A 14535-nucleotide genomic window follows, 5' to 3' on the forward strand; every position below is an offset into this window, starting at 1 on the left:
TAAAATTCTTTAATCAAGGTAGGACTTAGTAATCTTGTAAGCTTTTAATAGGGCATACCCATCACAAGGTAGATCATCGAAAGTGATCAAATGTTGTAGCCTTAACAAACACACTTTACTGTTGTAGTAGTGAAGATTTCGTGGATGTCACCCCCACCACATTTTTACCTTTTCCTTGAGGGTTTTTGTCTTACTAAATCTCTATGTTAATGTGTTAGGTGTTAAGAGTTTTTATTCACGTAGTTAGAAGTTAGATCCAATGTTATGCATTAGTGAATGAATACATTGATATGAGGTTAATGTTTAAATGGGGACTTATGTGAAGACATCAAATACATTTCATGTTTGAAGTGATAACAGTTTTGTAGATCCTAATTCACTTTTCCTATTAGATTTCCAACATAAAGATGTAGCTTCATTCTATCTTTCCACGAGGAAAAGTTCTCCTTGTTTAGCTTTGGAACCTCTCTCTTATACATCTTCGATCTTTAGCTCAAGTTCCTTTAAACTTTTTTCTCCAAGCATTGTACTTTGATACTGATTTTTAGATAACTTGGGTGGGGGGGGGGGGGTTGTGAATCAATTATGCCCAGCTATGATACAGTCCCTTCAAACAATCCCAATACCAACAAAACTTCATAAACTTTAACAATAATCACTCGATGTAAACATTCAACTTATGAGTTTACTCTTTCAATCACTTTCTTCCAAACTATTAAGTTACTTATCTTTGTATCACCGAGTGTCAGTAAAATAACTTATTTATTACCTTGCAATTACTTGGTTGTTATTGAGTTGTAGTACAATGTAAAATATGTAAAACAACTTGCAACACAAATAACATTCATAAATTTGATACCGCGATTTTAACGTGGAAACCCAGTGAAGGGAAAAACCACCTAGGATTAGAAACCCAAATTTTTTCACTCTTATGAAGTGAGCTCTACTAGGAGCTAACCTTGTTAAAGGTTACATAGACATTGTTAATGTGACCTTGTTAGAGGATTTCACATAGATCATCAAGACCTTATCACTCCTTGATCTTTTATAAAGAGTGGCTTGCTCTAAAGGACTTACAAACACTACTAATCGATGTTACCATATAGGATTTCATAGACTTGTTAGCTCCACTCAGTTTTCCAAGATTTTCTACTACAACAGTTATAAAGTAACAATAGAAATAATATGTTAAGAATATAAACTACCTTTCCTTGTTCAGATATCTTTTTCATGCATTCTTCTTCTTTTCTATCACTTAGTTGATTCACTCTTTCTCTTTCTCCAACTCTTCTCTTTTCTTTCATCTTCCCTCCTCAATTTTTCTTTATTTGTCTTCTTCTCAATACTTCATACTTACAGAAACATCAACAACATTCAATCAACCAACATATACATCAACATAATCAATAATCTAAAACTGTCTTGAGGTCCTCTTTAAATACTCATCTCTAAGCTTCTAGATTCTTCCATGTATTTGCCACTTAATCACAATCATCAATCTCAGGTTCATACCAAATTTCCAGATTCAAACTCCATACAATGAATCTAGACACTCAAACAATATAACTTTTACAATTGTTTTAAAGATAACACTTCTACATTCATGCTAGCTATAGCTGGTTAAATTGCTAGTGAAAAATTCCATTGAAAACAATAAAACTTTGATAGACTTTTGAACTTCATGTAATTTATCCAAAACATTATGACATCAATGAGATGATGTGAAAACTTAATATACTTCGATGATTCCATCCATTGCTTTTTATACATTCTCACTATGTAACACCCCAAGTTTTGCACGTGATTATTTCAACTATTACATTTATTCCAACCAATCAAAGTAATACTAATGTTATTATAAACCTAATTCAGATTTAGGTGTTCGATATTACCTGTTTTAAAGATATCATTTATACATTGATTCTTGCTCATAGTTGGTTCAATTGCTATGTGAAAAATTCCACTAAAAATAGTAAAACTTTGATAGACATTTGAACTTCATGCAATTTATCCAAAAGATTATGACATTAATGAGATGAAGTGAAAATTTAATATACTTCAACAATTCCATCCATTACTTTACATACATTCACTAACACTAGACAAAGTAATATTTTATGTCTTCACATAAGTCCTCATTTAAATCTTATTTCGATTAACAGTAGACAAATTAATATTTTACATTGCAAGTGACATTCACACGTTTCGTTTTACACCAATGCACACCAAAAGTCATGACTACCACAACACCACTAAAATCCATAAAAAGATATCACTAATCATGTGGAAGGTCATTTTAAAAACAAATAACATCATTTTGTATAAATGAACTATAATAGTTTAACTACCATTACAATGAAATAGCGACATCCAATTAATAAATGAAATCCTTAAGACACTTATAAAATTCCTTAAATTTATTATTAATTATTATTTTAAAAAATTCACCAAATTAAACATAAGAAATATATTATATTGGCCCTTGGTCTACTGGTGAAGTTGAATGGCTCACAAAGAGCCCACAAGGGATCAAGTCTTGTTGAGTGCAAGGTCCAAAGACATCGAAAATGGATGAGGTTGGGATCGCGCCCTAGGCGAATTTGGTAGCGTGGATAGGCCCGTATTGGGTACCCAACCTCCATAAAAAAAAAAAAAACTACTCACAAATTTGACTACTCATTGCACACTAAGGTGCGACTGCTAGTATATTTAAATTGGGGAAACCCTAGCCGAAAGAAAACCACGGGAACAGAAGACGAGAAGACGGTCGACGGCGAATTCAACGGCGACTCCGATCATGTTGCATCCCGATCAAACGTTGGGAACCCTAAATTAATAAACCATTAGCTCAGGAAGCGAGTTAGGGTTTTTGTTTGCTGCCATTTCTTGAGAGCGCAGGTTAGGAGCAGGAGGAGAAGAAAGATGCCGGCCGGACACGGAGTACGCGCTCGAACACGAGATCTCTTTGCAAGGCCCTTCAGGAGGCATGGCTATGCGCCTCTGGGCACCTATCTGAGGACTTACAAGATAGGTCAATATGTGGACATCAAGGTGAATGGCAGCATCCACAAAGGTATGCCCCACAAATTCTACCATGGACGCACTGGCGTTGTCTGGAACATCACCAAAAGAGCTATTGGTGTTGTAATGAACAAGCAGGTAAGTGACACATCTACCTTACTTCTGTTTCTTCTTTCTTTGTATTTTGCCATTCTTCATTTGTACAGTTACCTGAATGAAATCGTATTTCAGTTGTGAAATGTTCCGGCCCTGAAAACCCAATATTGTTAGAACCACTTTTCATTGACCGTGAATTCTTTGAAGCAGCTACTGCACTTAGATTTGTTTTTAAATAAAGTTTTATGGTAGGGTTTAGTTAAAACTTTGCTTTCACAATTTTATGAGGCCTTTTGTTTTTCGACAAAATAATAGAATGACGGGATAAAAATCACATATGATTTCCAGCTCTGTCTTTGTTTTTTTGATCGGTATGATTTCCAGCTTTTTAACTTGCGATTCTATCTGGATTTGGCAAAGATTTTTTCTTTAGGCTTCTTGCCTGTAGCGATCAGTAATTTAGTAATGGCAAAAGCTATCGATATCTTTTATAACCAGTTAACTGGATTAATTCTAGCGAAATAGGAAGTTGCTCTGTAACATAATTACTAAATTTAGCTGGCTGTGTATTACAAGGTTTCACTCTATATTCCCTAGGTAATTTGCTAAAATTGAAGGAATCTTTCTCTTCAAATTCCTTGTCCGGTACAATGCTAGTGTGTCTGAAATAATGGGTAGTGGTTCGCTATTTGAATTTTTTTTTCCAACAATCTCACGGGAGAATTCCCAATATGAGTTCTACACAATGTCAGTATAACTAGCAATTGCACCTTAGGGTGCAATAGGTGGACTGGAGAATTTATAGTGATTTGTAACTTCGATGTGATTTTGCGTAATTCAATTTAAAGCATTGATTTTAAAGTTTTAAGTAATAGTATAAGGTACACCATGAAAAGTATTTAGTTTTAACAGAAGTGGTTTAGGTTGGATCCTACTTTTTGAGCCAGACATTGCTTCCTAGAGCATATTTCAACACACTATTGAAGCCTCAAATGTGCATTCACCGGTTTGAGGTGGAGCAGCTTGATCACATACCAAGGAACAACAACTTGCATCATGATACCACAAAATGTCTGAATAAGAATCTAGGAATAGTATTAAAAATTAAAAATCCAACAATAATCCCACACACCTTGCCAAATGCCATTGAATATCTAACAAGAGAAATTGAAGTAAGAACAGTTAAAAGACTTCATACTTTGTAAATAGGTAACTTAATAATTCATTAGTTAAATTTGAAATGCCTTAAATTGAATCATACAAGTCTTCATCTAAGTTATAAATCTATAGTTATGCAGAATGTTAGAATAAGAACATAGCAATATTAATAAAAATTTAAAATCCAACAATAATCCCAGAACATGGTAAATGCCACTGAATGCCTATTAAGATAACTCGAAGTACCACAAGATTGAATGTTCCAAATTGGCCTCAATAATATTTTGTCAAAATTCACCTAATGAATACACCTTTTTAAGCTTCAGACAATCCTCTGTTGAAGGCTTTGCTAATGCAGGGTTGAATACAGCCAAGAAAATTTGCCAGCAACAAAATTCAGGTGGCATGAGTAGTTGTTAAGTTCATGCTGTCGAAGATTTGATTTACAATTAGCACTGCCATCACCTTACTCGACCAAGCATCATTCCCATCATGCCTAATTGCCTGGCCCACGTAACTCTTCTCAACTACTCTTTGTGTGTTTACTGCAAATTGATAAGATTGCAGTAGGAGTTGGCAATGAGTTCACAATGGTAAGAGTGGATAACCAAGACAGAATATATTAAAGAAACAATGCTACTTAAAATCCATGAGAAATTGCATATTTATCCTTAGACGGTGTCGTACAAATACAAGATCAATTTTATATTTGTTCACGAAGATAAAGATGTTACAACTTAATTTAAGATGGCATCTTGCAATCTTTCATATCTCCCATCACCTCAGTTTATCTTTCGATTATTTGAAAATACATTTCTTTTTTATTGTCAACATCAATGCAAATGAGAAAAGAAGCAAAACAAATTGAAAATGGTGATGAGGATCAACAATTATAATCTTAAGTTTCGAAATAATTAGAGGCAAACAGTTACTACTTGATAACAGGTGAACATTTGAATTAGTTCTCTGAAATAGGCTGCCCAAAAGGAATAACTTTCACTTGATTTTTTTATAAGGCAATGTCAACTCTCCCTATGTGTCAATAGAAGAATATTACTCCTTTAATCTAAGTTACTGGTTTGAGTTCAGGTTCACATTTGCTTTTGAAGAACTGGTTCACCGGTATGTCAAAATCTTGAAATGGGGTTTGGATTCGTTAGTACAAAAACATGTAATACACACACACACATATGTTCGAATATATACATACATATATACATTTTTTGTATTAACGAACATGTGCACACACACGCGCGCACACACACACACACGCACACACGCACACAAGCACGCACGCACACACACGTGCACGCCCTTGCACGAGCACGCGCACACACACAGATATATATATATATATATATATACATATATATATATATATATATATATATACATATATATATATATATATATATATATATATATACAGCCTAGAAAGATGAATTAAGATTATAATGCTACATGGTATCATAAAAACAGCAAAAACATTATAAACTTGTAATCTTAGCATCGTATCTATTAGCAACACCAAAATATTTAAATAATATGGAGTTCGAGTATCATTGTTTAGACTTTCAACAATTGGAACCTTATGGTAAGTTTCAATCATTTAATGGATTATCTAAATATTCTTCTTCTTCTTCTTCATCAAAGGCGTTGGTTCACAAACATTGTCAGTGATACTGGGATCAACTGCACTAAAAATATTCCCGCTTTCCAAGTTGTCCAACGCTTATTACTTTTTTCATTGTACAAAGGGCTTGTTTGTTTTTAGTTAACATTGTACTTGAAAAATGTTATATAAGTAGCTTGCAACTCCCTTCAACTATTGAAGATGTAAAATGTTTCAAATATGATTTATCACTATACAGAGCTTCCAATTATTTGGACAGGGGCCATTATCATCAATTGGATATAAAATTTCACCGGAAGAAATCTTGAGGACTAGTTTAATTTGATGTAATAAATATTTAAACTTCAGAAAATTTTGTTTGTAATGCTAAAAATATTTATTCAAATTCTATAATAATTGTTTTCTGCACTAAATTATAGATTGTTCCAAATGAACTGTACATGGTTTGCACTCGGTCTACCTTGGTCTGCCCTAATTCGACCGAAGGAACCAACCTGCTTGGGTTCGAACCCAAGTGGAACCCAAAAGGGAACCGGGACCTGGACCAGGATTAAGAATCGGTTTGAAATTTGCCTGGTTCAAAGGGCCAAGGGGAGAACTGGTTAACTAAGCCTTTAATAGTTAATGCACTTAAAAGCGCAAAAATAAGTTTATGTGAGAAGGAGATCAGTAGACAGATGCAGGTTTTTGTTTTATTTCACAAGACTTGTCTTGCAACATATCACCACTTTCAAACAGGTCACTGTGACTTGCAGCCTCCAGTGCAGTGGAATTAAATTTATTGTCATTATCTTGATGGATTTCAATGATGAAGGGTTAAAAACCATTTTAGTATACTGCATAATCTTGGTGATAAAGTTTCAGGCAAACATAGTGTTATATTCATCATTACATGACTTCCAAAATGTCTTTGTAAAGTTAGTACTTACAATGGGCTGAACAGGCATGTTGTTGATAAATTGGCCTCCAATCCGCAGAAACTATAACTGACATTGGACTTCAAAACAAGGCTTAAAACAAATATTTTGTTTACTATTGAATTATGTAATTGGTAGAAAATATAGAGACATATTCCTACCAAAACTATATATGTGCTGGACAGTAAAATTTATTATGACATAAATTGCTGAGATTGTAGTTGGTGAAAAAGCTGTTGTTTAACTGCGTATATATTCAATATACAGCTGTAAATTAGATTTTTTAAAACTTGAAGCTGCAGTTCTCAATTATTATCTTGGAAGGGTTAAGCTGCTAAAATTTCCCTGTAAGAGGTATTGTACAGGTCAGTGTTTTTGCACTACAACCTGCATGGAATGCATTCCAAGTGGCTTGGATCCAATCATCCATAGATCAAAATTTTCAGTTTATGTAATTAGGGCATAATCTGCTAATAGGAAGCCATCAAGTTAAAAGAACTAATGAGAACATCTTATAAAAAAAACCTGTGAACAACTGTTGGGAAAGTCCTGAATGAGACACCCAGATGGTTGCCTATTATATTTGACAAAGGATGCCAGTGAGTTGTCTCAAACCACCCACTGAAATATCCAATAGTGCGATATGCCTTTACTGTGTAGTTAGTTGAACTGTAGGAAGTTATTTTCTCTAGTTGAAACCAGTGGTGATGGAACTTGCATCTCCATACGCCTATAATATCATCCAATTAAATCAATAAAAATAGCAATGAAATGCAATGCATCCGGTAAAGCATTTCTAATTTCAAGAATAAGGTCAAAAAATTATACCAGTTGCAATGCTGCATGCCTTAGTCTTATACCACTGTACAAGACTGCGAGTGTTTCCTTTCTAGTGTTGCAACAATATCTTTTAAAGTTTGATTTTAATCCAACTACCAGCTGTCTAGAACCTGGATCCATAAGCCAGAACTTGGTTGTGACTTCCACTTGTAGTTAAATCAGAAATGTGATAATCTAATAGTCCATTAAGCCGAGACACCAAAAACATCCCATATAATTATTCTAACTGGGAAGTTAAATATATGCAAATCAAATTACATAGATATTTCAAACTGACGTGATCCTCTATTCTAATGATGTTTTTTCTTTTCCTTCCATTGTTTTGCAAGCTGAGCATGTACAAACTTCAGTTATCTGCAAGATAGATAAGAAAATGTGAACATACTGGATTCTTGACACTTCGGTCTTTTATTCAAGAAAAGAACTGTATACTTGATATAACATATTTGACAGTGTTGGCCTAATACACCTCGTATAATGTTTATTCAAAATATAAATTTTAATTATCCCATTAAACAATAAAGCAAAAATCAGAAAAAGGATGTGAGCTAGAGGGATCAGCACATGCAGTAAACTCAAACTCTTTTGAGACACAGTATGGAGAGTTGATTACTGATATGGTAATGGAGTAAAGCATATGATATAATCCAATTATGTCAGAATGTTATTTAATTGGTGATCTCGACTTTATTCAATTTTCTAAGGTACATGACCGGCGAATTCTAGTTGTATGATAAGACTTGCTGCCCTGTTAATTACGAGGCCAGCATTAAGCAGGACATCAACAGATGTGACTGCAAGTATCATAAATTTTGTGCCATGCTAACTTCATAACATATTGTTCCCTTGAGTTGGCATAAAGTTTAAAAAAATAAACTACACAGTGATGCGTGTGCAAATGGAGTGACTGTATATCCATTTGAATCACAAATATAGAACATGTGTTACATTAGCAAAACACTTTCTCATTCTGAGAAGACAAGATAAATGGACTGTAATCACTTTCACTGTGCATCCGTCTTGACAGGTTCTACAAGGTTACTATCTGATTTGTGTAGAGTACCCCATGTGGAAACTCATCAAAGTATTCCATTGATGTAAAGGAGGCATCTTGCTTGTAGACCGCATTTACCAATTCAAGATGCTAAACATTAATCAACAAGGAGGCATCTTATCTATCCTTGACATGAAAATTGATAAATGATAGAGAAGCATCTTGGAAGGTTGAAATCCAAAGAAATGGAAAAAAAATTCTTCTCTTAAGCATTAGTAGAGGTTAAAGTTTCAAAGTAATGGTTGATTATTGTCAGAATACTTAGTACCTTAATTGGAAGGACAAGAGATCAATATGGCCAATTGCTAAGATTTTACTGCTCAATCTTTGGCAATGAAAGAGTGATAAACAAAAACCTATTCAATTTTCACTGCCAAGGACCCATCCCATTACTGGCTCTTACGAACATATTAGATTGTCATATTCAATTTTTTTCTACTAACATCCTAGGCACTTATATGAACATATATGATTGTCATGCTCCGTCTCTTAGTCTTAACAGTTTACTTTTTAATCCTAATTCAAAAATAGCAATCCACAAGCCCCTACTACACACCTATAGATTACTACAACCAAACAGAATTTAGTAAATATAACTACCCAGCATGCCCAAAGATGATCCAGGGCAGATATAGATACCAAACAAACATTAAGCTATACAAATTATTATATTGTCAAATAGGCCGATATTTTTTGGAAAATCTAGCTTGGAAATTTGACTTACTCTTGACAAGCCTGGTGATCTTCTGAGAGGTCTCATGAATACTAAGTCCAGTTCTGGAGGTCCACTTATTGAAATCCGAGCCAAAAGAATTTGCAGGTGTGTGGGAGCCCTACCATATTCATTTCTATCAGGGGTTTGAGTTTTCTGCAGCCTTTCTGTCAAAGATTTGAACTCTGTCAAAGATTTGAACTCTGATGTTCAATCTCTATATGACAATAAAGATCCCAGGAGCGCCATAATGAAACAAGCCTTAAATTTGCGCTGTAAAGCCTACTTAAATAAGAGCTATTTTTTCATTCCATGCATTAACCTCTTTGGAAAATCATGCCTTAAACTTTTTCCTGCAAATATTCAAATAATTGAAATCTTTTGAATATCATCACAACGCTTTCCATCAAAGATTTGAACTCTGATGTTCAATCTCTATATGATAATAAAGATCTCAAGAGAGCCATAATGAAACAAAACCTTAAATTTACACTGTAAAGCCTACTTAAATAAGAGCTAATTTTTTCATTCCATGCATTAACCTCTGTTTGGAAAATTATGGCTTAAATTTTTTCCTGCAAAAATTCAAATAATTGAAATCTTTTGAATATCATCACGATGCACATAGAAACAAGAGCTTCTAGTAAACAATAAAAGGGAGTGAGCACATTGCTAGATTTAAATTGCGGGTTTTCTAATTGGGTTTTTCCTTGATTTCTTCACACAAAGAAGGAACCAACATGCATACTCAAATTTCCACAATATAAAACATTCATCACAAGAATTATCCAAGCAATCTTCTAGCAGACACGATGAAGACATGAAGAGAAAGGGAGAATAATAGAATATGTGAAATAATCACGAGAAAATTTGTTGTAATTGGCTGAATTTTGAATTAAATTGCGTATCTGATGGCTCAAAATGACACAAAAAGAAAGTAGAGCTAGTCCCATGTGCAGATAAGTCTGGGAGATCTGCAAAGCAAATTGACAGATTTTTTGACGCACGATGCCAGCAGTAGCTCGACACTGCCATAATTGACAACTGGAAAAGGGGAACAAAATGGGGGTGCAGTCATTTTAAATTTTTTTAGTGCAACACCTACTTTTTCCTAAAAATTGGGAAACGTCTTGTGAGAGAAAATGGAGGCAAATGGAAGGTCGAGATTATATCGTCTTGCCACCATTTTGAGCATTAGAAACCATTGATGTAAAAGTGAAGTATTCTGTTCAGAAAAGGTATCCGGCATGATTACATCCTTAGTTAGGAATTGAGGCCGCTGTAGACAATGGGATTTTGTATATTATATATACAAGAAACACTCAGTTTTGCAGCAATGTGCTCCAATCACCTTAATTTTTATAGTTGCCGATCCCGTGCTTGAATGAAACTTAATGCATCTGATTAGTAAATAAAAAGGATATTTGAACGCCATCGCCCCAATCATCCTTAAAAAAATGGATGGGTACCTTACCTGAATATAAATGAGAATCATTCAATCTATCTGAAAGCAATTACAACAATTTTGGGAAAAACCTAACAAAAATATTGTTTTCCTCATTCATATGCATTAGGAAGGTGCATTTTATCCTTGAGTTTGACTCTTGTCGAACAAATTACAATGCTATCACATTTGATACACGTGAGTGGAATGACGACACTACGATCTCCAGAGAGAAAAGAAATGGAGCCAATAATTCAATTGCAGTATTTGTACTGGTTCAAAAAAGGCTTAAATGAAGACTAGAACTCTTCCTTTTGAGCAGTAATAGGTAAATCTATTAATCTAAACGGGTTAGTACCTGGCCTGAACCAGGAATGGCTACAGTCAGGAGAACCACCTCGTCAAATACATAGACAACCAAAAAAATCCATTAACAGGTGAACATCAGAAAGCACCAATACCAGTGTGATTATAGCCATTGCATTTTACTCTTGTGTCCACCCTTTTTCTGAGAGCAGTGAACCATATCAAAGGATTTCTTCTCTGTTTTCTCTTTCCTGCCTTTCACAGTTTCCCAACCACCTTCCATCCTGGCGGCCTCATCTTGCCAGCCAATATATCTTCAACCGAACTACATACATCCCTTAAGTTGTATCAGTTTTCTACTCTGACCTTTTTCCGTTCTTGTATCCTTGTTTTGGGTTGATTCAAATTATTTTAATTTTGCACACCCTTAATGGTTATCATATGCCATTGAATAGTCACACCTCTTTGGTATGTAAATAAACATAATGGTTTGCTTAGAACCTAATGCGCCTAATCCTTGTTTGTTCAATTTGTTCCTTTATAAAACCATCTATTTTTCTGATTAAAATAGTATATCACATACACCAAAGGTTTTGGATCTGGTTGCTTTGTTTCTTGCTAATAACATATTTTAAATTAATGTACAGGTGGGCAACAGGATCATCAAGAAGAGAATTCATGTAAGAATTGAGCATGTTCAACCATCCCGGTGTCAAGAAGATTTTAAGCTGAGAGTAAAGAAAAATGATGAAATGAAGGCAGAGGCGAAGAAGCTTGGCAAGGTTATTAGCACCAAGAGGCAACCTGAAGGCCCTAAACCAGGGTTTATTGTTGAGTGTGCTACTTTGGAGACTGTCACACCCATTCCATATGATGTTGTTAATGACTTGAAGGGTGGATACTGATTTTGTAAAAGTATTGGGGACAATTTTTCTTAGGGACATGAATTTTTGCAGATCATATGTGAAATTTTTATTGAGGAATTCAGTTCTCTTAACATGCTTTGTCTACTTCGTTTTGATAAAAACAATGAGATATTTTTAATATGAACATCAGTGACATTGAATGCATGATTTATTGTGCTACAGTGCATCTTAATTATAAGCAATCTTGTGTTTTGTATGAGGTATAACAACCCTATCAATTGTGATCATATCTCACATTTCGTTTGGCATGTTCCGATCAATTTTACAGAGGTAGTTGAAGGGCTTATATCTACAGTAAATGGAACGAGTTTGAAACAGGCTAGGGTCTTTATTTATCTTTGCCTTTAGCTTACTTATCATTACCCGAGGTGGTTAGGAAATATTTGAGAAGTGTATTTGGGTAATTTTCTTGTTGCAGACTGCTCATTGATACATTCTCTTTTTAATTTTTTCTGCTTTGGTGTACTCCCGGTGCTTACCACCACATATTCTCTAGGCTTGTGGAATCACATTATTTTCTTCACGAACTTAAAGACTGACTTTTACTTACAGTGACATTAAATTGTAAATTATGCATTTCTACTAAAATTTGCTTTTCTATGATGCTTTGGTATTGAAATTTAATTACTGCGATGCTACTTTGAATCATATTCTACCAGGGGATTTGATGTTTTCAAGCAAGACTTGTACTGCATGATAATTTAAAATATTAAGGTGAATCATGTTGGAACAAACCTTTGTTTAAAATAGCCTTTATGTAATCTCCTGTAATATATGTGGGTGGAGGATATGATGATTAATTTTTTTCTCAGAGCAGTTATATCCTAATGCTTTGGACAAAAGGAAACTGCTAACCCAAGGAAAACTGCTTGTCTTACTGCAACTCAAGGGAAATTACTTCCTACTCTAGTTTCTATGTCGTCTGCTTTGTTTAAAATCATTGCCTCACCTACCTGTTTGGTACTTGTAATGTATTACTAGAGGTAGGAGATACTCATGGTCCTCCAGAGGTAAAGGAGATACAATAATTTATTAACAATAATAAAAATGTTTTAGGTCCTTGCTGTCGGCTGTGGTTGGCTGCTAGTGTGTGGATAGGGGGGAGGCATGACTGCGGGGGCTGGTTTGGGGTTATTGGTGGAAGCTTCGGCTGGGGCTGAGTCTGGTGTGTGTGGCTTCTGCACTTGAGCTGTCCATGGTGCATGGTGATAGCCCTCACCATGTCATTTCTCTGAAAATTTTAAGGTGAGAGTGCCTTGATTTGTGTTGTGTAGTTAGGGTTTGTTATACAATTGTTGTCCTTTTTCCAGAAATTCCCTAGCTTGATATTTTATTTTTTAGTTGCCCTAAGAAGCCCTTGGGTTTTAAGTCCGCGACCTTTTTGATTTTAAAAGACAATCAGTTATCTCTACTGTCTTTTGGCCTATTTTTGCATTTTAATGTGGACTTCTGCGATCAAGTTTGTTAAGATGGTCCGGGCATACTTTCAGACTGCAGCAATTTATGTTGCGACCCAGCGAAAAGAGGCCAAGAGAAACCTTTGTTCATTGAGTCGTCACAGTTAGGCACTTAAGAGCTTTTTGTACTGCGATTGAGCAAAGCAGTAAATGGGATTTCAGTAGCGCGGTCGCTTTATTAAAAAAGGGTATAAAGAATATAAGTAGCGACTAGGTGAACTTTTATATTCGCACGGTTGGGGTCTCAAAGGATAATGACTTTAAATTGACCCTGACTGGGTGAAAATTGTGAGGGCATGCAAGGAAACCTTTGTTTGCGTGGACGTAAGGGTTACCAAATGGTTAAGAAATTCGATTGTGAAGGAGCGACTAAGTTAAAACTTTCAGGGTTACTCTGAAGTCGTGCAGTCGCAACTTTCAAGTGATCATAAGCTAGTAAAGTTGTGACTTGGTGAAGACAGTTACAAAGTGATAAAACGGTGTTTGTTCGTTTGGTTGCAGGGTTAAAATAAGTTCGAGGTTTTCAAATCGCGACTAGGGGATACACTTTGCTTGAAGGAAGAGTATGTGTAGTTGTGCAATCGAAATGGGGTAAGAGCATATAAAGAATCCTTTGCTCGCTCAATCGTAGGGTAAGATTGCTAATGATGATTTCAGTCCGCGACTGTGCGAAGTCTTGAAGGGGTTATAAGGAAAGAGGTAGTTGCATGGTCGCATGAAGTAAGTGCTAATGTTAAAAGGAGGCGGTGACCACTTGATTACATTTCTCAAAGGGTTAAGTTCCTTTGAGTGCTTAGTCATACAACTAAGCATCCAAAACGATGAACCAACGACAGGGGGTCTGAAGTTGTGATCGCTAGGTCATTGGCTTTAAAGGCCAAGGCAAGAAATAGATTGCAAAACAATGATAAAAGGGGTCGCTGGGTCGCAGGCATGTGTTTTTAAAGAAGAAAGTGACTGTTAAGAGTCAT

At 35.1% G+C, this 14535-nt stretch overlaps 1 protein-coding gene across 1 annotated transcript; it reads left to right on the forward strand.

Annotated features, from left to right (window-relative positions):
- Positions 1-2736: 2736 nt before the first annotated feature.
- LOC149532704 (large ribosomal subunit protein eL21z/eL21y-like) lies at positions 2737-12251 on the forward strand. The gene is made up of 2 exons (XM_089803025.1): positions 2737-3159; positions 11829-12251. The coding sequence occupies exons 1-2, from the start codon at positions 2923-2925 to the stop codon at positions 12084-12086; spliced, it is 495 nt and encodes a 164-aa protein (XP_089659151.1). The 5' UTR covers positions 2737-2922; the 3' UTR covers positions 12087-12251.
- The last annotated feature ends 2284 nt before the right edge of the window (positions 12252-14535 follow it).

This window comes from Cupressus sempervirens, chromosome 10, assembly GCF_028749045.1.
Source record: "Cupressus sempervirens isolate cs-2001-9-10 chromosome 10, ASM2874904v1, whole genome shotgun sequence".
NCBI classification, from domain to species: domain Eukaryota; kingdom Viridiplantae; phylum Streptophyta; class Pinopsida; order Cupressales; family Cupressaceae; genus Cupressus; species Cupressus sempervirens.

What these genes read in the sequence shown, in the direction of transcription:
- LOC149532704 (XM_089803025.1), top strand. Translation starts at nt 2,923, where the DNA reads ATGCCGGCCGGACACGGAGTACGCGCTCGAACACGAGATCTCTTTGCA. An exon ending in GTGTTGTAATGAACAAGCAG is followed by an intron (nt 3,160 to 11,828) that starts GTAAGTGACACA and finishes ATTAATGTACAG; the next exon opens with GTGGGCAACAGGATCATCAA.